This window comes from Penaeus chinensis, chromosome 5 (assembly GCF_019202785.1).
Source record: "Penaeus chinensis breed Huanghai No. 1 chromosome 5, ASM1920278v2, whole genome shotgun sequence".
NCBI lineage: Eukaryota > Metazoa > Arthropoda > Malacostraca > Decapoda > Penaeidae > Penaeus > Penaeus chinensis.
In genome coordinates this window covers 14,140,321-14,167,820 of record NC_061823.1, presented here as the reverse complement: position 1 = coordinate 14,167,820, position 27,500 = coordinate 14,140,321, and the positions used below count along the sequence as shown (strand labels likewise).

The following is a 27,500-nucleotide window of genomic DNA, read 5'->3' as shown; positions in this document are numbered from 1 at the left end:
TGGCGCAAAGGAACGGTTGTCGCGGCCGTGTGCGCTGTTGCCGTCGTTGCCACGGTTGCCACACTTGCCGTCTTCGCTCAGGGTAAGTGAATATCCAAAATAGGTGTCGGTACAAATGAGGAATGAGTAATTATATCTTAATCTAAAGAAGTCATTGTTATTTTTCTTTTAATTAATCGAATCTATACGACTTCGAAATAGATGGCGGCGCAGCTACAAAGACAGAGCATCCCCACCCGCACGTATCCTCCGACCGGCAGATGATTGGCGATGCTGCAGGCCTTATGCGAGGTTCCAATGTCTTTAAACAGGTACAGGTAATCAACGTCTATTAGGGGAAGGTGTTGTCAGGTGTCCTCGGGTGGCACTAGATGGCGGTGCGTGGATATACCGCTTGATAGGGTGCTATATATTTGTCGTAAATAGTATTTTTGTAATATGTCACCTCATATATATTTATATTAATCCCGATGAATGTTAAACCTTCGGACAAGTAGTTATTTTTTTATATTAATCCCGACATGATTAAACCTTAAACAAGTATTTATTTTTCATAGTAATCCCAATCTGATTAAACCTTTAGACAAGTATTTATTTCTTATTTTAAACCCGATAAAATTGAACCTTTTTATATCAATCCCAATATGATTATATTTCATATTAATCCCGATATGATAAAAACTATAGATAACTATTATATTTTTTTCTTTATTCTTTCACCAAATTCCGTAGTTGCTTTCGGGTCTTCTGACAGCAACCAAAGAACACGAGGCTGGGCAGCGGGCATCTCAGAAGACAGCTGGAGTCGGGCAGGAGATTGCAGAGCCGGAATTCAAGGAGGTAATGAAGACATTTAAGACATATTCGCTATTTTAAGTGCAAGTTCGTCCGTGTGAGTTGGTAATGTGAAAATACATTCTGTTAGCATGTAAAGGAACTCTCTCGGTTTTATTGGCTTGGAGAATTTGTTCTATAAGAGTAAACGCATTTTTATAATCATGTATTCATTACACATTACTATTACATGTTTATATATATTTCAATTCTACATATACTGTTCATAGTATACACACATGTATTTATTCACATATACATATCAAATGTGAAGATGAAATACCTAGGGATCAAACATATCTTTATAACTATATATATTCATTACATATTACGTATTTATATATATTACATATTTATATATGTTACATAATTATATATATTACATACATATATATACTGTATATATCATACACGGTTTTCCAGGAGCAGGTAAAGCTTGAGAACGACGAAGCTTACGAAGGAGGGCCACGTCCTTATCCTCCAAGCCGCGTTCAAGCTTCATTCGTTCCTCCTCCTGATGACCCGAACTTCAAACAGGTATGGTGACCTTTTTTTTTCTTTGATTTTCTAGTTTAACATATAAACCTTTGTTTGGAATATGAGTTGGTGAAGTGTGGGTTGTACAAGTCGTTCCCTGATCAGCTGATATCCTCAGGAGGTCATACAGCTGGAGAATCCGACCGAGCACGACCAGCCGAGGGCAGAGGAGAAGGAGGAAGCGAAGGAGGTGGAGAAGAAAAGAGAACAAAGGGATACTGCAACTAAAGTAGAGACTGGTGAGGCGGAAGTAAAAGAGGAAGAGGAGAGTCACGAGAAAAAGGTGGAGGAGCCCGCGAAGAAGGTGGAGAAGGTTGAGGAAAAGATGGAGAAGCCAGCGGAAAAGGTGGAGAAGCCGGAGGAAAAGGTGGAGAAGTTTGAGGAAACGATGGAGAAGCCCGCGGAAAAGGTGGAGAAGATTGAGGAAAAGATGGAGAAGCCCGCGGAAAAGGTGGAGAAGCCCGAGAAGAAGGTGGAGAAGCCCGCGGAAAAGGTGGAAAAGGTTGAGATAAAAATGGAGAAGCCCGCGGAAAAGGTGGAAAAGCTCGTGGAAATGGTGGAGAAGCCCGCGGAAAAGGAGACACACGCAAAAAAATTGGAGAAATCCACTACAGAACTACAGTCACCTCACAACAAAGAATTCGTAGTGTGCGAGACGCCTGAGTGTGCAGTAGCAGGTAAAACTACAGTCTAACTGTTAAAATGCACAATTCGTCATAATCCGAAATGGGGTCAGCTGATCCCCCTTAAGATGCTTAAATCCCACTGATATTGGTCCTTGATCCGACGTTCTATTTTTTATCGTTTCATGTATTACCCTCACGTGCCTGTTGGTCGTTTATTGTACATTATTCATCTTTACATTCTTCTGACTTCAGCATGATACATGTTCGTCTCATACCCTGCTTATTTACTATTATGTATCTTCTTTTTCGATACAATTCATTTTCCACGACCACATCTCGAAACCCACTTCTCACGAACGAACCATTCGTCCCTATAAGAACTTTTTAAGAAATTACATTAACTTCACCTCAGGAATTCCTCCTCAATTCTTACCCTTCGATGACCTCACGCATTCTCCTTGACCTCCAGCCTCGCAGATCTCGGAGAGTCTTGACCTTTCGACGAATCCTTGCGAGAACTTTTACCAATTCGCGTGTGGAGGATGGATGGACAAACACCCGATCCCCGAGTCAGGAGCGTGAGTAGCCATTCCCCACAGGTCGAGAATTTCGTCCCGAGTTGTTCTTACTTTGATGGCGCGTGCGTGTTTGTTTGTTTGGGTGTGTATGTGTGTATGTGTGTGTGTGTGTGTGTGTGTGTGTGTGTGTGTGTGTGTGTGTGTGTGTGTGTGTGTGTGTGTGTGTGTGTGTGTGTGTGTGTGTGTGTGTGTTTGTATGTTTGTGTAGGTGTTTATTTGTTTGTATGTGTGTGGTCATGTATATGTATATGCGTGTATATGTTTGTTTGTGCATGTGTGTGTTTGTATTTATTTGTTTATCTGAGTTCATTACTATAAATACAATAAACAAAATTCAGCGTTTCTGATCTCCCTCTCTCCTTCAGCACCGGCACATTCTACGAAGCAGGAGACGTCTTGACGAAACGTCTTCGACTCATTCTCGAGAGTCCTGTCTCACCTGGCGAGGCAGAACCTTTGCATATGGTAAACCGCTTCTATGAGACTTGTATGGACACGGGTAAGTAGCGGGAGAATGGATTATGCACACACACACACACACACACACACACACACACACACACACACACAGATATAGGCGTATGTGTGTGTATTAGTGTGTGTGTGTGTGTGTGTGTGTGTGTGTGTGTGTGTGTGTGTGTGTGTGTGTGTGTGTGTGTGTGTGTGTGTGTGTGTGTGTGTTTTAGTGTGTGTATGTGTTTGTGCGTGTGTTTTCCCTTTTTCTTCTCTCCTTTTTTTTAATCTATAGTGTTAGTTATATATGCATGAAGCCTGTATGAGAAACCGTAGTATGCATTGCCTACCTCTAACTTACTCTGTCAAGGACGATCTCACACTTGCCCAGTACACACAGAAGACACATTCATTTACAAAGAGATCACATTGATTTTAACCTTTGTCCCCTGTCTATATACATTTCTCTTATTCTTTTCTCCTCCCATTTTGTAACTATATCGTCTATTCACGAAGCACAATATCTTATCCTGGAAACAACACACTTACCCAACGTACTACTTGATTTATGATAGCGTTCTAATTTAAAAGCAAAGATGAACAGACAGTCTGTTACGCCAAGCTTAAGAACATCAACTGTAACAAATTGAATAAAACTAAATTATGATAATAATAATAATAATTATTATTATTATCATTATTGTTATTATTATTATTATTATTATTATTATAACTATTATCATTATCATTATTATTATCATTATCATCATTATCATTATCATTATTATCATTATTATCATTATCATTATCATTATTATTATCATTATTATCATTATCAACATCATTATAATTATCATTAGTATTATAATTCTTCTTCTTATTATTATTATCATTAATCATTATCATTATCATTAGTATTATCATTCTTCTTCTTCTTATTATTATTATCATTAATCATTATCAACCCTCCTCAGATACCATGGACAGCCTGGGACTTCAACCCTTAGTCACAAGCCTCAGTAACCAAGGAGGCTGGCCCATGGTTACCGACGGCTGGGACCCCGCCGCCTTCAACCTGGCTTCTGCTCTCGTGCACCTCCGCTCCATCAACGTATATCCGATCTTTGGCGTGGGCGTCGACGCGAATGTCTACAACGTCTCCGGAAGGGTTATTTACGTGAGGGAAACGCCGATTTTTTTCTTCTTTTTTCTTTTTCGTTTTTCGTTTTTTTTTTTTTTTTTTTTTGAGGAGGAAGAGGAGGAGGAATGGGTAGGGGGAGGGGGAAGAGGAGGTGAAGGGGGGGAGGGGAAGGTGGGGAGGGGAAAGGGGAGGAGGGGGGGAGGGGGAGGGAGAGGAGGAGAGGAGGAGGGGAGGGGGAGGGGGATAATTATAATATTGTAATGATAATAATAACAATAATAACAATAATAACAATAATGATATTAATAATAATAATAATAATAATAATAATAGTAACATCAACAGTAATAATAACAACAACAACACTAATGATAATAATAATACTCATAATAACAACAGTAATAATAATGATAATTATAATAATAAAAATAATAATAACAATAGTAGTAGTAATAATAATAATAATAATAATGATAATAATGATAATAGTAATGATAATAATAATAATAATAGTAATAATAATAATAATAATAATAATGATAATAATGATAATAATAATAACAACAACAACAATAAAAGGGATGATAACAATAATAACAATAATAATGATAATAATAATAATAATAATAATAATAATAATAATAATAATAATGATAATGATAATGATAATGATAATGATAATAACTGCAACAATAGCAACTTTTCTAACAAGAACAACAACAACAATAGAAATAAAGGCTACAACCTCTTTGATTCTGACAGGTGCAAGCAGGCACGGTGCCCCTCGGGATATCACTCATGGCCCAGGCCAACGACGCCGTGCTGACCGCCTACCGCACCTACATGACAGACGCGGCCAAGGAACTGCGTCAGGAGTTGGGGTCGAGTGTTACCGACGAAGAGATAGCGACGCAGGTGCAGGAGGTGGTCGACTTCGAGATCGCTTTTGCCAAGGTCGGGTCTTTTGAGTTCTGATCGAGGTGGTGGGCGGGAGGGTCCGGGCGAGGGGCGAGTGCGGGGAGGATGTGGAAGGTAGTGATGATGGTGGTGGTGATTGGGGGTGGTGATGGTGGTGGTGATTGGGGGTGGTGATGGTGGTGGTGATGGGGGTGGTGATGGTGGTGGTGATTGGGATGGTGATGGTGGTGGTGATGGTGGTGGTGATGGGGATGGTGATGGTGGTGGTGATGGGGGTGGTGATGGTGGTGGTGTTGGGGATGATGATGGTGGTGGTGATGGGGGTGGTGATGGTGGTGGTGTTGGTGGTGGTGATGGGGGTGGTGATGGTGGTGGTGATGGTGGTGGTGATGGTGGTGGTGACTGGCGTGGTGATGGGGGTGGTGATGGTGGTGGTGATGGGGGTGGTGATGGTGGTGGTGATGGTGGTGGTGATGGTGGTGGTGATGGGGGTGGTGATGGTGGTGGTGATGGTGGTTATGATGGTGGTGGTGATTGGGGGTGGTGATGGTGGTGGTGATGGTGGTGGTGATGGTGGTGGTGATGGGGGTGGTGATAGTGGTGGTGATGGTGGTGGTGATGGTGGTGGTGATGGGGGTGGTGATGGGGGTGGTGATGGTGGTTATGATGGTGGTGGTGATTGGGGGTGGTGATGGTGGTGGTGATGGTGGTGGTGATGGGGGTGGTGATGGTGGTGGTGATGGGGTGGTGATTGGGATGGTGATGGTGGTGGTGATGGGGGTGGTGATGGTGGTGGTGGGGTGGTGATGGTGGTGGTGATGGTGGTGGTGATGGTGGTGGTGACCTGCGTGTGATGGTGAGGTGATGGGGGTGGGTGCTGGTGGTGGTGATGGAGGTGGTGATGGTGGTGTGATGGTGGGGGTGGTGATGGTTGTGGTGATGGTGGTGGTGATGGTGGTGGTGATTGGGGTGATGATGGTGGTGGTGATGGTGGTGGTGATGGTGGTGGTGATGGGGGTGGTGATGGGGGTGGTGATGGTGGTGGTGATGGTGGTGGGATGGGGTGGTGATGGGGGTGGTGATGGTTGGTGGTAATGGGGGTGGTGATGGTGGAGGTGATGGGGGTGGTGATGGGGGTGGTGATGGTGGTGGTGATGGTGGTGGTGATTGGGGGTGGTGATGGTGGTGGTGATGGGGGTGGTGATGGTGGTTGGTGATGGTGGTGGTGATGGGGTGGTGATGGTGGTGGTGATGGGGTGGTGTTAGGTGGTGGTGTTGGGGTGGTGAGGGGGTGGTGATGGTGGTGGTGATGGTGGTGGAGATGGTGATGGTGATGGGGGTGGTGATGGTGGTGGTGGTGTGGTGGTTGTGATTGGGGGTGGTGATGGTGGTGGTCATGGTGGTGGTGACTGGCGTGGTGATGGGGGTGGTGATGGTGGTGGTGATGGGGGTGGTGATGGTGGTGGTGATGGTGGTGGTGATGGTGGTGGTGATGGGGGTGGTGATGGTGGTGGTGATGGTGGTTATGATGGTGGTGGTGATTGGGGGTGGTGATGGTGGTGGTGATGGTGGTGGTGATGGTGGTGGTGATGGGGGTGGTGATGGTGGTGGTGATGGTGGTGGTGATGGGGGTGGTGATGGTGGTGGTGATGGGGGTGGTGATGGGGGTGGTGATGGTGGTTATGATGGTGGTAGTGATTGGGGGTGGTGATGGTGGTGGTGATGGGGGTGGTGATGGTGGTTGTGATGGTGGTGGTGATTGGGATGGTGATGGTGGTGGTGATGGTGGTGGTGATGGTGGTGGTGGTGATTGGGATGGTGATGGTGGTGGTGATGGGGGTGGTGATGGTGGTGGTGTTGGGGATGATGATGGTGGTGGTGATGGGGGTGGTGATGTTGGTGGTGTTGGTGGTGGTGATGGTGGTGGTGATGGTGGTGGTGATGGTGGTGGTGATGGTGGTGGTGACTGGCGTGGTGATGGGGGTGGTGATGGTGGTGGTAATGGGGGTGGTGATGGTGGTGGTGATGGGGGTGGTCATGGTGGTGGTGATGGGGGTGGTGATGGTGGCGGTGATGGGGGTGGTGATGGTGGTGGTGATGGGGGTGGTGATGGTGGTGGTGATGGTGGTGGTGATGGTGGTGGTGATGGTGGTGGTGATGGGGGTGGTGATGGTGGTGGTGATGGTGGTTATGATGGTGGTGGTGATTGGGGGTGGTGATGGTGGTGGTGATGGTGGTGGTGATGGTGGTGGTGATGGGGGTGGTGATGGTGGTGGTGATGGTGGTGGTGATGGTGGTGGTGATGGGGGTGGTGATGGTGGTGGTGATGGTGGTTATGATGGTGGTGGTGATTGGGGGTGGTGATGGTGGTGGTGATGGTGGTGGTGATGGGGGTGGTGATGGTGGTGGTGATGGGGGTGGTGATGGTGGTGGTGATGGTGGTGGTGATGGGGGTGGTGACTGGCGTGGTGATGGTGGTGGTGATGGGGTGGTGATGGTGGTGGTGATGGTAGTGGTGATTGGGGGGGGGATCATGGTGATGATTGGTAGTTATGATTGGGGCGTATGGTGGTGGTGATTGGTGATGATTGGAGTGAATATAGTGGTGATGATGGTGGTGATTAAGGGAGTAAAGGTGATGATAACAGTGATGATAGTGATGAGGATCATTCAAATTTAGGGGCAGGATATGATTATAGGGATAATTATGATTATAGTGATGATGATTGCGGGGATGATGATAATGATGATGGTAATTATGAGGATGATTGTGGAGATGGAGATAATGAATAAAATGGTAAGAAGAGTGATGGAAATGATATAGATAAATGGATAGGTGAATAAATGAATAAAGAATTAACATAAATGCACACACACACACACACACACTCTCACTCACTCACTCACTCACTCACTCACTCACTCACTCACTCTCTAACTCACTCACTCACTCACTCACACACTCACTCACTCACTCACTCACTCACTCACTCACTCACTCACTCTCTAACTCACTCACTCACTCACTCACTCATTCACTCACACACACACACACACACAACACAGCACAACAACAAAACAAAGCAAAACAAAGCACATACACACATATACACATCATATGCTAACACTGGAATTCACCAGGGGATACGAGTACACTTTATACTTATTATACCTATGTAGAAAAGGTATGAAATAAGAATGAATATCTTCACAATGCAAGATGTGTGTTTTACCGGTTTCGAATATATATATTTATCTCTGACGAAGATACATTCGAAACCGATAAAATACATTTCTTTTATTGTGAAGATATTCATTCTCATTCATACCTTTTTTTATATTGGTCAACATGAATACGGTTCACACTCCTCATACCGTTTAATTTTACGTCAAAATAATGTTAATATATATATGTATATATATATATATATATATATATATATATATATATATATATATATATATATATATATATATATATATATATATATATATATATATGTATATATCACTAAGCAGATGGTGATAGTGGCAGCTGGCGCATCGACAGACAGCGGTTGGGAAACGAGCGTAGCTGGAATTCAGGCTGACCTTGATGACGGTGTTCCTGGGCAGGTGAGCAAAGCGAGGTCGATGTATATTGTGTTTATTAACATAGGAGCATGGATGTATGAATGTTTTTATTTTTTATTTTTGAGGTTTGTAATACCGTGGGGGAAAATTGCACCTGTGTAGAAAATTATTATTCTTAGAAGAATTATGTTTAAAAAAATCTTAGCGATAAGACAGGGGGAAGTTAAGTCTACGGTAAGTAAACCCGCATTTACCTACGGCTTCTTATTCTAACATGTAAAGGGTCAGGTGCTATTTTCTCGTTCTTCTGAAATAAGTGATGATATGAGTCCTTTTTCGTAGACAGGATGTGGCTCTCACTATAGAAATGTTTTGTTTACTTATAAATTGGCTGTTTATAGACTCAAAAATCAACAGAAAATTTTTCTCAAGTTGTATACCAAGTTTTAAAAAATAATTTATTCAATGATTTACTCAAACGATGATTCTATGTGCAACTGCTCTTATCAAAAGGACCAAAATAAGACAAATGAAAAATATAAACAGAACTTGATAATTTCCTCTTCGGTATATCCTCACAAACGATTACTGTCATATCTTGTCTCACTCGCTCTTCCTCCCTATTTATCTTTGCCAGTTTAACTTCCTAGCCTTCATGAAGGAGATGTTCACCAACACGGAGGTTATGATCAACGAGGACGAGCCTATTATCTCCTTCAAGAGTACGTTCTTCGCGAACTTAACTACCTTGCTGGCTGACACGCCCCCGCACACTATCGGTAAGTGTCTATAGTTCTGTTTTATTTCTGTTGCACTTTTTTTTTCTCTTTGATTTATCGGACTGGTTTGTAATCTGTGGGTTTTTTTCTTGGTGTTGGTTTTCGTTCTGCAGTAAATTGGGTTATTATGTAGATGGTATGAGAATACAGCAGAAGGGCAGCGTGCACTTAACTGTTTTCATAACAATGATAATAATAATAGTGACAATAATAATAATAGTAGTAGTAGTAGTAGCAACGACAACAACAATAGTAATAATAATAATGATATTATTAATAATAACTGTATTGTTTAAAAAAACAAGGCCTACCAAAAAAAGTCAGTATTATTTTATGTCATCAAATTAGCTGAGTTAGATATATATTAGTTTTTACTTTTGGAAAATGTTCATAAATGCACACGTTATTACTTAACGTTCTTTTGTACTCCGCACCCCATTGCACTAACCTGGATTTCCACCGCCTAATTGATTTATTACGTCGTGTTAATTTCCCCATCTGGTTAGCGGTAATATACAAGTGCACGAAAATCAAATCTTGTTCCTGAAATATTTCCCAGTAAGATAAAATACTGAAACTTAAAAAAAAAGGAAAATAAAATGATAAATAAAAATAAATAATAAAGATATAGAGAAGAAATTAACGCTGAACTTCGCTTCCCGCGATTCACGCAGCCAACGCCATCGGCTGGTGGTGGGTGTACGACATTGGGCAAGAGACGACCTACGCCATGAGGAACATCAGCTTCAACTTCCAGCAGGCGTTGACGGGCGCGACGGAGCCGACGCCGAGGTGGGAGCACTGCCTCCCCCAGGCCAATTACAACCTGGGATTCGCTCTCTCCAGGGCCTACATCGATAGGTTCTTCCCCGCGACGGCCAAGGATGAGGTGGGTTGGGTCGCGCGGGAAAGGACACCTGGAGACAGTAAACATACTATGGATATATATATATATATATATATATATATATATATATATATATATATGTATATATATATATATATATATATATATAAACACGCACACATACATATATATTTACATATCTATATATCTATCTATCTATCTATATGTATATATATATATGATATATATATATATATAAATAAATATATATATATATATATATATATATATATATATATATATATATATATATATATATATATATGCACACACACACACACACACACACACACACACACACACACACACACACACACACACTCACACATACATATATATCTATATATCTATATCTATATGTATGTATCTATATGTATATATATAATATACATATCTATATCTATCTATCTATATATATATATATATAATATATATACACATATACATACATACACACACACACACACACACACACACACACACACACACACACACACACACACACACACACACTCACATATATACATATACATATGTACACACACACATACACACACACACACATTTATATATATATATGTATATATATATATATATATATATATATATATATATAACTGTGTGTATGTGCATATATATATATATATATATATATATATATATATATATATATATATATATATAACTGTGTGTGTGTGCATATATATATATATATATATATATATATATATATATATATATATATATATATATATAACTGTGTGTGTGTGCATATATATATATATATATATATATATATATATATATATATATATATATATATATATATTCACATACATATACATATATGCATATATATATATGTGTGTGTGTCAGTGTGTTTATGTATATATTTATATATATATATTTATATAAATAATCCTTACCCCCCCTCCCCCGCAGACAAGCGAGCTGGTGGAGGACCTTCGCGCGGCCTTCAACTCTCTCCTGGACGAGAACACGTGGATGCTGGCGGAGGACCTGGCCGTCGCGAGGGAGAAGCTGGCGGCGATCGACCCCTTCGTCGCTTATCCGGAATGGATCATGGACGACGCCGAACTCACCAACGGATACGAGGATGTGAGTGGGAGGGTGGGAGGGGGGAAGTGGGAGGGATGGAGGGAAGGGGTGAGGGAATAGGAAGGAGGAAGGAGGGAATAAGAGGGAAGGAGGGAGGGAGGGAGGGAAGGGTGGGAATCGGATAAAGAAAGGGAGGGAGAGAGGAAGAAAGAAAATGTAATGGGAAGGATGAAGCGAGAAAGGATATATATGTATATATATATATATATATATATATATATTTATATATATATATATATATATATATATATATATATATATATATATATATACATATATACACACACACACACACACACACACCATCATAATCCTCATCAACATCATAATTATCATCATCATTATCATCACCATCATCACCAATATCATCATCATCCTTCTGAATAATCTCTATATCCGCAGTCCCTTTCCCTGAGATTAATCAAACGTGTTCCCACACTTTCCACAGCTGGAAATATTATCCGGAAAGGAGTACGATAATTTATTGGCAATTGGCAACTGGTTCAACAGGAATTCGCTCGCGTCGCTGAGAGAAGTGCCTGAGCATTCGTAAGTAAAAAAAAGTATATAAGTTGATTTTTTAAAGGTGTCTTGTGTGTGGAAAAGATAATTTCTCTACCCCCCCCCCTCTCTCTCTCTCTCTCGCTCTTGCATACTCTCTCTCTCTTTCGCTCTCGCATACTCTCTCTCTCTCTCTCTCTATCTATCTATCTATCTCGCTCTCTCTCTCTCTCTCGCTCACGCATACTCTCTCTCTTCCTTTCTCTCTCTCGTCACCACTTACTCTCTCTCGCTCTTTCTCTTTCTCTCTTTCGTCGCCCTTCTCTCTCTCTCCCTCTCCCTCTTTCTCTTTCTGAAGCTCATTCCACACCGTTCTTATCCCAACAGATTCCTTTTTCCTCCAACGGTGGTCAACGCGTTTTACAACCCTCAGGAAAATACAATTAGTAAGTAAAAAAAAAATCTCATATTCTTTATTATCTGTATTTATCTGTTTATTGCTTTTTTTATTTCTTTATTCTCTTCATTGTAATAATATCTTTGCTTCTTCGATTTTCATCTGATCATTTGTCCTGTAGATGCCAAATTTGAGGATTATTAAAATATATCTTATATCTATTGTTGAGTCCTTTTTCTTTCTTTTTTCTACCGTATTACTTTCTCTCCTAATTATGACGTTGATTTTCATACCTTCATATCCTTTGAAAAAATTATATTTGATTTTTAATAACCATTTAAGATAATTGTTGCACACTGATCCCTTAATATTTGCTTCTTTGCAACTTTTCACGTTTTCGTGTTTTTTTTTTTATTACGTCTTTTTGGTGTTCTTTTAAAGCCTACATTCTTATTGCACCTCCATTTTTTTTTATACTTTTCTAAAATAAGGCTTTTGTTCCATTTCACTTACTTTTCTCCCCTTTCTGTTATCACCTTACATTATCTCGTCTCTCTTTTACTATCTCTATTTATCTCCTTGAAGCCATACTCGCCGGGATTCTACAGACGCCCTTCTACGCCCACAACACCCTCGCCGCCCTTAACTACGGAGGCATCGGCATGGTCATCGGGCACGAGATGACCCATGGCTTCGATAACACAGGTGACTTGGCTCTTCTTTGGAAATTCGTTGTTAGTGCGATTGCGAGAAAGTACTGGCATCGGCTGCAGGGGTCAAAGTGGGTGTGGAACAGGGAGGGGCACAAGGTTTGGTAAGGGGCTGGGGGATAAGGTCAGGGGGTGGGGGGGAGGAAAGTCTCGGGGTAAGGGGATAAGGTCGGGATGGAGGGGGTTAAGGTCAAGGGTGCAGGGTTCAAAGGCGGGCCTTCAGGAGTCAAGGCCTGCTGTGCATGTTCCCCTATAGATATTGTCCCAGATTTGCGGTCGGATGTGTGATAACAGAGCCAAGTATTACTGATAAAGCGACGAAGGATGGGTAAGATATAAAATGATAAGAAATACAGATTAGATTTGTAACTATCTTAAGGTATACAGTCAAAAGTGGTCCATCGACTGAAATGATTGATATTTGCGTTTAATAAGTGTTCCTGTGAGCCCATTTGTAGTTCCACAAAGGAAACGGTTTTGCATATTTAGCTTTACGTGATACTGTTTCATATTTGTTTCGAAACAGAAATGAACCACAATATTTTCTTTGACAGGGCGTCTCTTCGACAAGCAAGGAAACCTGGTTCAGTGGTGGAGCGACGAAACCATTGTAGCTTATGAAGAGCGTGCAAAGTGCTTCGTTGACCAATACAATGGCTATATTCCACCTGAACTCATCGAAGCCGGCTTGAACATCTCGGTAATGGAGAGAAAACATTCGTTTTTCCCTTCGATAACAACCTACAGTTTCGGTCATGTAGTTACAATCACACAAACACAATGAAATAAAGTTGAATATAAATAGGGAAATGAAAGACAAATAACCATCGGTAAGTTTCTATCAATCACTAGAACCATATCAAAAGTCTCCATTGGAACTTCAAACGTCACAAATCTTTTATTTTTTGAAATCGTTACTGACTCTCATAGCGGAGAATTTCGACACACAAACTTAACCAACCATGAGGCTTTAGAAGTTTCCGAAATTCGTTCGTGACGCCCGCGAAGAAGCATAGGAAGAGGAAGAAGAAAAAGAAAAAGATAAAGAAAAAGAAAAAGAAAAAGAAAAAGAAAAAGAAAAAGAAAAAGAAAAAGAAAGGAAGAAGAAGAAGAACAAGTAGAAGTAGAAGTAGAAGTAGAAGAAGACTAAGAAGAAGAAGAAGAAGAAGAAGAAGAAAATGAAGAAGCAAAACAAAAATATATATATAAACCATTAAAAATACAAATTAAAAAAAAAAGTAAAATTTCATGTCCTCCTCGTGCAGGTGGACGGCCTACAAACGGAAGGCGAGAACATAGCAGACAACGGCGGGATCAGAGAAGCATATAAAGCCTACCAACTGTTCGTAGAGCGGTATGGAGAAGAGCCGCGGTTGCCTGGCCTCGACGAATTCACTCCCGACCATCTCTTCTACCTCGGATTCGCTAATGTAAGTCTGGATTATTTATTTATTTGTCCTTTCATTTGGTTAGTGTTACCGAGAGCGACGCGCAGAGATAGTGGGAGATGGACACTGTTATAATAAAGAGCATAAAATATAGAATCATAAGCAACGCAGGCATATCTGAAGTGACGAAAATATCATCTGCGTGTCACCGCTCATACAGCCATTTTCTTAATGTTTCTTAATTTTCTGTAAGTTGGGACGAAGTGCTAATAAAGGAGGGGGGGGGGTATGGGGGGTTAGCCTCCTGTCTTGGGAATGAATAGAAGGTAAGAAAGATCACGTTTGGATTTTTAGGTTCACATGGTACCCTGGTTTGGTATTTCGTCTCTGGAGGTGCGTCGCCCTCGGTAACAAATGCTATTTATTGATTTATTTATTTATTTGTTTATTTGTTTTTATGTTTATTTTTTTGTTGGGGATATTTCCTTGATTGTTGTGAGTGAATAGAATTTCGCTCAACATTATTATCATTATCAATAATGAGGATAATGATAATGATGAGAATAAGAACAATGATAATGATGATGATGATAACAAAAAACAATAATTACAACAATAATGATAATCATAATCATAATAATAAGAACAATGATAATGATGATAATAATAATAAAAACAATGATGATAATGATGATAACAAAAACAATAATTACAACAACAAAAACAAACCCCTTAACAAGATGTCTTTATCTACACACCAGGTCTGGTGCGAACACAAGACTGCCCAATCCGTTTTGACTCAGCTGGCAGTAGACCCTCACTCTCCAGGAAGGTTCAGGGTCTTGGGGTCTCTCTCTAACGACGCCGAATTCTCCCGCGTGTGGAACTGCCCTGCCGGTTCACCAATGAATCGTGGCGATGATAGCTGCCTCCTGTGGTAGTGGCTGAAGGAGGGAAGGTGGAGAGGACGAGGGAGGAGGTGAATGGTGAAAATGGATGATTTACGTGGAAATCTATTGGTGAAAATATTTTTTTTAACGAAATTTGGGTTTATATTGTGATAAAGCCGTATGTTAAAACAATACTAATTGGATTCATACTGCCTTATGTATAAACTTTTTGTTTGTGTTTATTATTTTTTTCTGGCTAATTTCCTTTTAATGAAGTCTGATTAGTTTGATATTTTGCAAACTTGAATACTGAAACAAGTTACTTCATAAAGTAAATCAATTGGACTGTTGATAAAAAAAAATTCACGTGTAAGACGAACAAATATATGTATTATACAATAACCAATAAATAATACATTTATAACCATATTACAGCTAAGTTTTAATTACATTATATTATAATCAAAGTATGAAAGAAGGAGGAGAAATAAATATAGGAATGAAGGCAATGACGAATAGAGGAGGAGGCATAGAAATTAAAGGAGAGAGGAAATTAACGGGAGATTCTGCATGTCAGTTTGTATGTTCGGTGTGTGTGTTGGAATAGTTAATGGTAAATGGTTAAAACAAATAAATATGCTAGACATATAGCCATATAGATTCATGATAAAGGATTCTGACGAAGAGGGTAAATGTGAGTTAACGATTAGGATAAGTGAAAAGAAGGTGATGGAGAAGAGAAGGAAAAGGAAAGGAGGAGACGAAGAAGGATTAAAACCCGCCATGCATTTAAGACCGAAACTGTTGCTCCATCTTTAAAAGGACAAACAATATTATGTACAGAGGTTTTCTAACGTTTTTATCGACGTGTCAGAATGCTTCGTCTTGTGTGTGGTCTTAGTACACGAAAAAAAGTTACTGGTATGCAGAAATTTTAAGGAAATATGTTAATTTGTGCATGGATGTCAGTCTGTGTAGACAAATCTAAAAACAGCGTTCTGTATTTTGGCAACTATATTTATTAATTAAGTTGCATATGTTTGCGTTATTTTGAGCAAGATTAAATTCTAGACATTAATATAACGCAAACTGTGAAGTTTTTACCATCATTATTTAAGTGCGGACGGTGAATTATTAATGGCAGTGACCTTGCCCTCAAATTCCCGCAGTTATGTCTGCTTTGATTTGAGTGTTTTTTGCTTATGTTTACCGTATGTATTGAGCACATACACGCGCACTCGCACCCGCACACACACACACATATGCACGCGCGCACACATTTGATTTATTTACATAATTGGAACAAAATCATAACTTTTAAATGGACAGGATCTTTGTGAGAATGAAAAGCCTTTACTAAAGAAGAACTTTATTTCAGCTTTACACCTTTAATAAATATGTTACTATAATGCATAGCTACATTTTCTGTTTCGCAAAATACAGCAAGCAGAAGAAACACTTTTTTCATTATGAAAAATATTACATTCATTGATGAGGTTGTTGCATATGCATATGCTCATATATATATATACATATATATATATCTATATATATATATATATATATATATATAAACTGATGTATGGCGCTTGATATGATAAAGCAAACAAAGTGATAAAAGAGAAAATACTAAATTACTTATAATCCCCTTTGCATGTTAAAGAAAAGCTTACGAAATTATGCATGATATCATAAAATGGGTTGGGCGGATGTCGATCAGTCACGCACAGCCTTAATCTATAAATAACACATATCGCCACCTCCCTATATACTTGGAATAGGTGGGTTAGGGTCCTAATCCACTTGAATATCGTTTATAATTCCAGAGCTTACCTGCCGAGTATGTATTCCATCAATATTATTCACATTGCCTGGCCTTTAACCTATGTGGAAGATTCTCAAATATACAGAAAATATCATAGATGAGAGAGAGAGAGAGAGAGAGAGAGAGAGAGAGAGAGAGAGAGAGAGAGAGAGAGAGAGTGAGTGAGTGAGTGAGTGAGTGAGTGAGTGAGTGAGTGAGTGAGTGAGTGAGTGAGTGAGTGAGTGGGTGAGTGAATGAGTGAATGAGTGAATGAGTGAATGAGTGAGTGGGTGGGTGAGTGAGTGAGTGAGTGAATGAGTGAATGAGTGAATGAGTGAGCGAGAGAGACTATGGTGGACCAATAAGCACATACCCATGAAATGACAGCTACACCACCCCAAGCTAAACCAGGCTCCACGTTGGTTCCAAAACCAGCGGGAACCAAGATGACAATGTATGGTTGACTGGAGATGACCTTTAGAAGGAGCCTCTTCACTGTTTCCTCAAGACCTTCCAGTCTATCATATCACGTGTCCATTTACTTGTGTTGTCCTATTTTAACACTAAGGACTCAAGTTGTTTAACTACTATGTTGCATACATCAGTTGGAGTATTGAGGCATCTCAGCCTTTTACAGAGAGAGAGAGAGAGCCTGGGTGACAGTAAATAATAAAAAATCAATGGTATTATATCTATATATCTATATCTAGTTCTGTCTATCTATATATCTATATCTATATATCTGTCTATATCCCTATATATCTATAAAAACTCCATATTAAAATTATCATACTTATCAAAATTATTATACTTCAATTTCATCTATGCTTCATTGTCTAAGCCTTTCCACATTAGCACCATGACCCCACCAGAAAGTAAATCACTAAGAGAGAAACAGAAAATCTAAATCAAATAGGAACAATATTTTTGACTTCAAATGGCACTGCATATCCATCAACTTTCATGTCTGCAAATTTCTGAAGTGTTTTTTCGTCTCTGGGTATCTTTTCTCCAGCTTCTTTAGAAAATCATAGGCTGTGGACTCTCGTCTTCTGTAATTGAGAATCTGCAGATTTCTGGCAACTGCAATATAAAGTTCAAGATATTTACTTCATTAAGAAGTAATGTTCATACCTATCTATTATCTAGTTTCTGAGGATAAATAATTATTTAATAAAAAGGTATAGAAGATTAACATAACTGCATTTCATTATCAAATTAGATATAAATTTATCAGTACTATCATGACATGTAAACAACTTAAAATAGAGAGAGAGAGAGAGAGAGAGAGAGAGAGAGAGAGAGAGAGAGAGAGAGAGAGAGAGAGAGAGAGAGAGAGAGAGAGAGAGAGAGAGAGAGAGAGAGAGAGAGAGAGAGAGAGAGAGAGAGAGAGAGAGAGAGAGGGAGAGGGAGAGAGGGAGAGAAGGAGAGAAGGAGAGAAGGAGAGAAGGAGAGAAGGAGAGAGGGAGAGAGGGAGAGAGGGAGAGAGGGACAGAGGGACAGAGGGACAGAGGGAGAGAGGGAGAGAGGGTGGGAGGGAGGGAGGGAGGGAGGGAGGGAGGGAGGGAGAGAGAGAGTGTGTGTGAGAGAGAGAGAGAGTGAGAGAGAGAGAGAGAGAGAGAGAGAGAGAGAGAGAGAGAGAGAGAGAGAGAGAGAGAGAGAGAGAGAGAGAGAGAGAAGGGAGGGGGAGGGAGGGAGGGAGGGGGAGGGAGGGGGGAGGGGGGGGGGGGGGGAGGGAGGGAGGGAGGGAGGGAGAGAGGGAGAGAGGGAGAGAGGAAGAGAGAGAGAGAGAGAGAGAGAGAGAGAGAGAGAGAGAGAGAGAGAGAGAGAGAGAGAGAGAGAGAGAGAGAGAGAGAGAGAGAGAGAGAGAGAGAGAGAGAGAGAAAGAGAGAGAGAGAGTGAGAGGAGAGAGAGAGAGAGCTGAGAGAGGAAAGGAGAGAGAGAAGAGAGGGGGGAAGGAGAGAGGGTGAGGGGAGAGGGAGAGAGGGAGAGAGGGGGGAGAGAAGAAAAGAGAGAGAGAGGAGAGAGAGAGAAAGAGAGAGAGAGAGAGAGAGAGAGAGAGAGAGAGAAATAGAGAAAAAGAGAGAGAGAGAGTGAGAGGAAGGAGAGAGAGAGAGTGAGAGGAAGGAGAGAGAGAAGAGAGGGGGGAAGGAGAGAGGGAGAGGGAGAGGGAGAGAGGGAGAGGGGGAGAGAGAAAGAGAGAGAGAGAGAGAGAGAGAGAGAGAGAGAGAGAGAGAGAGAGAGAGAGAGAGAGAGAGAGAGAGAGAGAGAGAGAGAAAGTGAAAAAGAGAGAAAGAGAAGAAAAAGAAAAAGAAAAAGAAAAAGAGAGAGAGAGTGAAGAAAAGGGAGACACACAGTTTATGAAATACATACCTGAATCAAGACAAGGTGTATCCAGATGCAGATACATATTCTTTATGTCTTCAGAATTTTTATGGATATGGGCTAAGGGTATCACAGCTTCACCAATGAGAATATTCGAATGAATGACATGCTGTTCCACGAGTCTCAACACCAAAAAGCCCTTTGCTATATCATTATCTTCCAAGTTTTCACTGAAAGGAACATAAAAAAAATACTGATATATTTGTAGAAAAAACATGTTCTTAAAAGCAAGTTTTCATTGCTACTGACTTAAATTGCAGAAACTGAAATGTACTATATAATAAAAATGCATGTAAGTATATGTACAGCTGGAAACAAAACTATCATTACTTTTACTTGTGGTCAATGAGGAAATGAATGCTTCTTTCTGTTAACACTGGGTTACATTGCTAACTACCTTGCCTCTCTATTCCACACCACTTTATTGATTTTTCATATTAGTTTGTGCAAAGGGTAATTTTTTTTTTTCCCCCTGACTGTAAAATGTACACAAAGGGAATGTTTTCTTTTCTTTCAACTGTTTAAATGATTATTTAGAATCATTGGAATGTATAAGTATTTAAAAATAGAATGGGCAAGTTCTTCCCTAGAGCATAATCCTGAAGTAAATGAAATAACTTACAAAACAAAATCCTCATCAAACGTTGCTGGAATCTCTCTGAGGGCCTGTGTTTTTTCGCTTCTTCTCAAACTCCATTCTTCAGGAATCAGCTCTAACTTCACATAATATGAAGGCAAAGCTGTTATTATCTTGCTGTTTTCCTCTGCCGCGGCCCTGTCTTCTGCCATGATGACTGCGACATTCAACTTTCCACTTTCCGAAAAGTTGGCCTGTGGATGTAAAATTTGATTCTCAAGAACACTTTTCTACATAAAAAACTGTTATATACTCTAGAATTTTAAATATGAATAATTAGAATTAGCCCATAATCTATATTACCACAGAGAAAAAATAATAATGTCATGTTTGAATTTAACCTCATGCCTTTTTCTTTCCCATGAAAAACAAAGTATAAGCACAATCATAAAAAACTACATTTATTCAAAAGCTCAGCATACTTACTCTCACAACTAGTGTCGCTGTCGTTTCCTGTTGCTGTTGGTCTTGTTGTTCCTTCCATCGGTCTTGATAGTAATGGCTGATGAGCTCATTCGAGTCTAACTTCAAAAGCTCCAGTTCTTGCACAAGAGACATATAACCTGCAGTTGAAAATTTAGAAAATCTCAGCTGACGGTTTTTCAAAAAAGATGAAAAAAAAAAACCAAGCAAAAAATATTGAGAATCACTTAAAGGTCATCTTCACATAATCACATTTTAAAGAATTTTATTATTCACAAAACACAAAAGAAAAATATAAAGTACATGTAATTCTTTTGGAACTTTTGGAATTACAGGATTTTCATTTATTTAGCAAATTTAAGCACATTATAATGGACATTTTTCTTGCTCCTCTGATAATAGTTTACATTTCACTTTCTCTTTCTAAATATTCTGAAAAACTATGCTTTGAAATTTTGTAATGATGTAGCTGCTTTTATATTGAAACAAGTACCCCAAGGCACTTATTGTAAATTTTTCACAAATACAATAATTCACCATTCTTAATATCCTCTTCAAAAAATAAACTTGATAATTGTAAAAATCTCAATAACTATCTACAACTTAAAATTTTGTACAGACCACAAAGCCAAACTAGAGCAAAGATATTCCTACTATAAAAAAACCCCTCTGAAATAGCTATATAAATCACACAAAAATATTATATGAATATCTAATTTCTTCTGGTATCAATGTAGAGTACTTTGAATCAGCACAAGAGAGAGTAAACTGAAACACAAGTTTTTCAAGTGTTGACCAATACAATTTTTATCACCTTTAATACTCAGTAATACTTGACTAACCTGGTGTTTTTGCCCTGAGATTCAGTCCAATGTCAGTTGACGGTGTAAAACATTTAAAAATTTCATTTAACACATAGCTCATTTGCTCAAAGTAATCGTTCTTCCTCATCTGATGAAAAAGGGGAAAGAGTTATATAAAATATGCACCATGTGCAAATATAAATTAAAATTCAGAATAGATTAAAAAAATTATCAAGTAAATACATGAATATAAGTGCAAACTTACAATGTGTCAAGCTTTTACCTACACTATGTCAAATACATGTTTACTTTAAGTATGATACAATTATTTTTCGTTCTTGCTATTCAACAAATATGCAGAAGTTGAATACAATACAGTTACTTAGCAATATTTTCCCAATTCAAAGTGGCAACATCTCTTTTCCATCTACAAATATTTCTACAATAAACAATTATCTATAATCAACATTATCTATACCTATCAATATTTTGCACACCATATTTGCACTCTGATTATGTATGTACGACTAAACCATTCAGATTATATACAAAAGACTGTGTACTTTACCTTACTTTCATCTTTCAACTTCATCTGGAGAAGGAGAACAATGCAGTCCCAAAGGCTGGCCAAAAAACTAAGAAAGTGTGATCTTGGGAGGTCACTGCACAGCACACTAAGAGCCGGATCCAACAAATTATTCAAAAGATCAGAAACATCACCACTTTCACATGCATTGTCTAGTGATGTTTTGATAGTAGGTTTCACCTGAAAGATACATCATATGATTAATTCATATCTCAGAGAGAGAGAGAGAGAGAGAGAGAGAGAGAGAGAGAGAGAGAGAGAGAGAGAGAGAGAGAGAGAGAGAGAGAGAGAGAGAGAGAGAGAGAAAGAGAAAGAGAAAGAGAAAGAGAAAGAGAAAGAGAGAGAGAGAGAGACAGAGAGTGAGAGACAGAGAGAGAGAGAGAGAGAGAGAGGGAGAGAGGGAGAGAGAGAGAGGGAGAGAGGGAGAGAGGGAGAGAGAGAGAGAGAGAGAGAGAGAGAGAGAGAGAGAGAGAGAGAGAGAGAGAGAGAGAGAGAGAGAGAGAGAGAGAGAGAGAGAGAGAGAGAGTGAGTGTAGCAAAAGTGAGTGAAAAAGATAGGGTGACAGCAAATAAATCAGAGACACATACTGTTACCTCTTCATTTAAACTTCAGGTATAATAACCATAACCTTATATCACAAAATAAATATAATGCAAATCATCACAGTGATCAATTATAAAAGAACCTAATACAACTCACCTTCCTTAAAACTGCTTCCAAGTACTGACTTATCCAAAGGCTTATTGTCTCTTGAACATTTTCAATCAGATTTTTCACTGTACTGTTATTTCCATTCTTCAGAGATTCTAAACCAAAAGCTTTTGGCAGCTTACCTACTTCTTTATTAATGTATTCCATATTGGCAACAACTACTGGAATCTAGAAAAAAAAAAAAAATGAGACAAGAATATTAACATACTAATTCAAACCCACACTGTGTACATACTATTTTTTTTGGATTTCAAAGATATCATTGTAAACAAATGGTATTACTCTGGTACCTTTGTCCCAATCCATAATCGCCCCTCATTGTGCTCGAGGACAGAGTCCATGATATCAAACATAAGGTGACAGTAATGTTTAGCAACATTGCACTGGTCTTCTAAAATCCTTACTGGAATCAAGTCATTGGTTGTCTGATCATCCCATGCAATTTTATGCCACCAGACCTTTATCTATGGGAACAAAAGAATCTGAGAAAATGTATACAATTATAATGCCATTGAACAGACATGATATAATCTTATAGTTTGAACGTTTAATCAACACATTGAAAATTATGCAAGAAACAGCTGTCTCATTATCTATCTTTAAATCCAAGATACAGCTATATATTATTAATATTATTATCATTATTATTATTATTATTAATATCATTATTATTATAAAAACTCTAGTATAGCCATTAGAATGCTTCTTCCACCATATCATCTTACATTATGAAACAGTGATGCTGTATCTGTTGCTGAAGTGCTAAAGTGGCAATGGTCACTCATTCTCTCAAAGGAATCTTTCTCAACTGCTTTCTCCACACACTGCAAAGCCAAGTTGTTAGTGTAGGCGAGCCAATGGTGTACAGCTGGGATGAACCACTGGTGATGGGACTCAATGCCTGTCTCTTTGGTCGCAGATTCTGATCTTCTACCAAGGCTGAAAGGAGCAAATAGATATTGTAAAAGTATAAGTAAATGATATTTGTTTTTTAAGACTTACTTTGAAAATTAATAGTTCCTGGGTATCACAACATGTTCCATGATATAATCAGTGACTAAATGCTAATTTCTTTAGATGCATTGAAAATTAACACATATGAATCACTACTGCATATTTCAAAAGAACTATTGAAATAGAGAAGATATTATCTTTGACCATGTGCCATTTTTTATACTATTTTTTTCATACTACTCCTCCCCCCCCAAAAAAAAAGAAGAAGAAAAAACTCACAAATTTATCTGGCAGAGGTTGGTGTATACTTTTAGAAGATTAGATCCAAGGCCAAAATCATAAGACATTTCTTCAGCATTCTCTCCTGTAAGAAATAATATTAAAGTCATTAATTTTCCAAACAAGGACTTGAAGCCATATACTTTAGAAAACATACAAGCACATGAAGCTATAATACTTTGACATTTCCTCTGCAGAGACCTAATCCAGTTGTGGTGTGCATGTCTTGCATATTGCATTTTCTAGAAAGCCTTTTTGCAGGGAAGAGAAGAGAAGGAATAATAGCATTTGATTTATTTTTCATTACAGTCTACAAATACTTTCTTTCTTATTTACCTGTATCATGAAAAAGAATGATATAAAGGTTGATTTCTTACTGCTTTCCATGCATACTAAGTGTGCTAAATCAAGTGGCTTTTCACCACATGTACAGGCTTGGACTAGACTACCTAGATTTGTATCCCCTACAAAATTATTCTTAGATCACGAAAAAGTTCATCATACACATTTTACGTAAACAAACCTGTGTCTGGCTCTTTGAGAAGCCTCTTGCAAATGTGTGTAAGGACTGGCTCCAAAGAAGATATCACTTCTCTTACTAAGCTTCCATAAACTTGCTTGTAGCAGTTAACTTTCATTTCTCTGAAGAAGAAAAAAAAGATACATAAAACCTTGTCACGCAATCAAATACTTAATATAATGTACAAGAAAATATAAGATAATCATACCATATGATTATCTCCTTTATAAAAAGTTCAATGAAATTGCCCACTTCACTTGAAAGAGTAATTTTGACTTTCACAGAGAATATTTAGTTTTCATATTATTTTAAGTATACAGTTAGATTGCAGTTAGATTACCTCCATTAATAATCCATCTTATCAATGGAAAGGGTTACATAATATATATATATATATATATATATATATATATATATATATATATGTATGTATGTATGTATGTATGTATGTATGTATGTATGTATGTATGTATGTATGTATGTATGTATGTATGTATGTATGTACGTATGTATGTATGTATATATATACATATATAAATATATATAAATATATATATATATATATAAAATTATATTCAAAATAACCTATACTCACTTCTGGAAAATTCTATCATAAAATGCCAAAGGCTCTCCAAGTAGACACAGAACTTCGTTTGTCAAAGCTAATGCAGCTTTAATTTGGTCAATTGGACTGCTTGCAAGCAACAATGTTGACTTTTCCATCTCTTTCAACCTAAAGTGAAAAAATAAAATTAGTAATGTATACATACAGGTGCATGTGTGCACCATACACACAGGCACACAGACAAAGCACACACGCACACACAGATATATTTAATTCTTCTACTAATTTGCCACATTTTAAAAAATAATGTACAAAAAATTCATTATGAAAAACAAATGAAACTAAAAGCCAGAACAAGAGAAATAACATAAGGAAGATGTTCAAATAATTAAGATCATTGCATAACTGTTATTTACTTGCTTGAAATGTACATACCAATTGCAACCAAAAGTTATCAGAGCCTCTGCCACACCTTCATGAATAAGTGGTTGCTCCGACTGATAGATCAACATTTGTGTTTTGGGATGTCGGTGGATGTCACACAGAGTCCTGTACGAGAAAACAATTATCAGTAGTTTGTAAAAAGGGAGTATTAGTATGGCATAATGTGTTAAGGAAAATAAGAGATTTTAAATGATATTAACATAGTTTATATTGTTATTAAAAACAGGATTAAAGAAAAAAAAAATCAAAATGATTCTCTAAATTGTTTATATTTACTGAACTTATGTATAAAATGTGATGGAACTAGTGTTTAGTTGGGAAAAGGGAGAGAAAAATAGATCACACACCCACACCCACACCCACACACAGACACACACACACACACACACACACACACACCCTTTGCATATATGGATGTTTCTGTACACATCGGTCTCCCACGAACAAGCCTTCATTAATACTTATGTCCAGTAAGAACTGAAATGTGGTTAGTATTCATTCCACATTGTTAACGGTCATTCTGTCACAAGAAAACTGATACCCATGAACCTAATATTGCTTCTGAATAATCAGTCTATGATAATCTTTTCCCTGTAAGAATCAGATACACTAGGAACTTTGCCTCATATGCATACTCCTCGGATCTCCATATGTGGAGTTTATGCCACTATCTCTTATTAATATTGTATATATATCTTTATCTACATGCAACTATGCTGTCTGAATAAGTCATTAGAAAATAAAATAAATACAGATATCTTTCTTATCTATATTCATATCTATTTACTTATATATATACTGCAATAACTCAGTCAGTCAGTCACACACACACACACACACACACACACACACACACACACACACACACACACACATACAAATAAGTATTCAGGATAATACTAATTTTAAACTTCTTACTTGAGCACAGCCATTAACTGTCCCTCAGAATCTGCATTCGAGAATGGGAAACTGCTGTCCAGACATCTTATTCTCTCTTCATATTTCTCTATAATCAATATCAAAGTTTCTTGAAGGAAAGCCAAATCCTCCTCATTAAATGCAGCAGCTACCATCCTGGTCTGAATGTGCTTAACCAGAGAGTGTATATAAACTGCATCGACAGTTGGAAGCTGGGCAGCCGCTTTGCACCATGAGATGAGCTGCCTGTCCTTTCTTACATCATGTAGAATTCTTAACTGTGTGCTTAAAGCTGTCAGACTTGCTGGTAGTTTGCCTTGCCAAAGTCCATTGCCATTATCCACCTAAAGGTTAAATAATAATCTTACAAAAAAATGGAGAAAAGGTATATATAAAACTATAAAGGTAAAATAATAAGCATAGATGCTTGCACAGCACAAACACACAAATGTGCACACACTGACACATACAGACACATACACACACACACACACACACACACATTAAAAAAAACTAAAGATATATATATATTTGAGTGAAAATTTATGTTAAAAGGTATTAGGCTGAAATTGATAGAGATATTCTTGTAAATGCTTGTGAAGAATAAACAACATTAATCTTAATTCAATCATATCACTTGAGTCTTATAAGGTTGAATAACTAATTATTTATATAAAGCACCACACTGCTTACCAAGGCAGAAGTATGATGCTGAAAAAGGCACAACAGAAACTCATCGTAAGCCTGCTGTTGTTCGCCCAAATCCGGTGAACAGGTAATGTGGCCTGATAAGTGCACTTTAACTGACTCCACATCCGAATTGAGTATATCTGCCTCTGCTGTGCTCTGAAATTCGTACCATCCATCGAACTCTGTCTCAATAACTTCCTGAAAGAAGAGGAAAAAAAAAAAGAGAAATTTTATTCTTTATTGCCTCAAAGCTCTTTTTACCCTAACCTTTCATGACATTCATACTGAAAGTCATACACTGAACCTCAAGAGACACACAACTAGATGAACTTTTACCATAATGGGAATGCTGAGGGTTCCAATTGGCAGAACTCTTGGGAAGTGAATAGTGGCCAGTTTGGGTTCAAACAACCAAGAGAGTTCATCTTCG

At 38.5% G+C, this 27,500-nt stretch overlaps 2 protein-coding genes across 2 annotated transcripts in view; one reads left to right on the top strand and one right to left on the bottom strand.

Annotated features, from left to right (window-relative positions):
* The window catches only part of LOC125025812 (neprilysin-1-like), a 15,837-nt gene extending 57 nt beyond the window's left edge, over positions 1-15,780 (top strand). Inside the window, exons 1-19 of the mRNA XM_047614058.1 lie at positions 1-82; positions 202-311; positions 733-840; positions 1,258-1,371; positions 1,490-2,048; positions 2,467-2,575; positions 2,941-3,074; positions 4,003-4,205; positions 4,932-5,123; positions 8,607-8,702; positions 9,298-9,439; positions 10,114-10,328; positions 11,289-11,465; positions 11,914-12,014; positions 12,354-12,412; positions 12,949-13,068; positions 13,628-13,773; positions 14,339-14,503; positions 15,223-15,780. The exon at positions 1-82 is cut by the window's left edge and continues 57 nt beyond it. Coding sequence (XP_047470014.1) covers positions 261-311; positions 733-840; positions 1,258-1,371; positions 1,490-2,048; positions 2,467-2,575; positions 2,941-3,074; positions 4,003-4,205; positions 4,932-5,123; positions 8,607-8,702; positions 9,298-9,439; positions 10,114-10,328; positions 11,289-11,465; positions 11,914-12,014; positions 12,354-12,412; positions 12,949-13,068; positions 13,628-13,773; positions 14,339-14,503; positions 15,223-15,402 — 2,871 coding nt within the window. The 5' untranslated portion in view covers positions 1-82; positions 202-260 and the 3' untranslated portion in view covers positions 15,403-15,780. The remainder of the gene's footprint in view (positions 83-201; positions 312-732; positions 841-1,257; positions 1,372-1,489; positions 2,049-2,466; positions 2,576-2,940; positions 3,075-4,002; positions 4,206-4,931; positions 5,124-8,606; positions 8,703-9,297; positions 9,440-10,113; positions 10,329-11,288; positions 11,466-11,913; positions 12,015-12,353; positions 12,413-12,948; positions 13,069-13,627; positions 13,774-14,338; positions 14,504-15,222) is intronic.
* A 1,598-nt stretch (positions 15,781-17,378) lies between these two features.
* LOC125025811 (protein unc-13 homolog D-like) overlaps positions 17,379-27,500 on the bottom strand; it is a 22,159-nt gene continuing 12,037 nt past the window's right edge. Inside the window, exons 7-22 of the mRNA XM_047614056.1 lie at positions 27,407-27,500; positions 27,074-27,268; positions 26,381-26,724; positions 25,454-25,567; positions 25,049-25,186; positions 24,457-24,575; positions 23,934-24,018; positions 23,426-23,639; positions 22,991-23,164; positions 22,689-22,868; positions 21,972-22,169; positions 21,443-21,551; positions 20,604-20,740; positions 20,163-20,371; positions 19,529-19,710; positions 17,379-18,238 (exon numbers count right to left, since the gene is read on the bottom strand). The exon at positions 27,407-27,500 is cut by the window's right edge and continues 9 nt beyond it. Coding sequence (XP_047470012.1) covers positions 18,117-18,238; positions 19,529-19,710; positions 20,163-20,371; positions 20,604-20,740; positions 21,443-21,551; positions 21,972-22,169; positions 22,689-22,868; positions 22,991-23,164; positions 23,426-23,639; positions 23,934-24,018; positions 24,457-24,575; positions 25,049-25,186; positions 25,454-25,567; positions 26,381-26,724; positions 27,074-27,268; positions 27,407-27,500 — 2,614 coding nt within the window. The 3' untranslated portion in view covers positions 17,379-18,116. The remainder of the gene's footprint in view (positions 18,239-19,528; positions 19,711-20,162; positions 20,372-20,603; positions 20,741-21,442; positions 21,552-21,971; positions 22,170-22,688; positions 22,869-22,990; positions 23,165-23,425; positions 23,640-23,933; positions 24,019-24,456; positions 24,576-25,048; positions 25,187-25,453; positions 25,568-26,380; positions 26,725-27,073; positions 27,269-27,406) is intronic.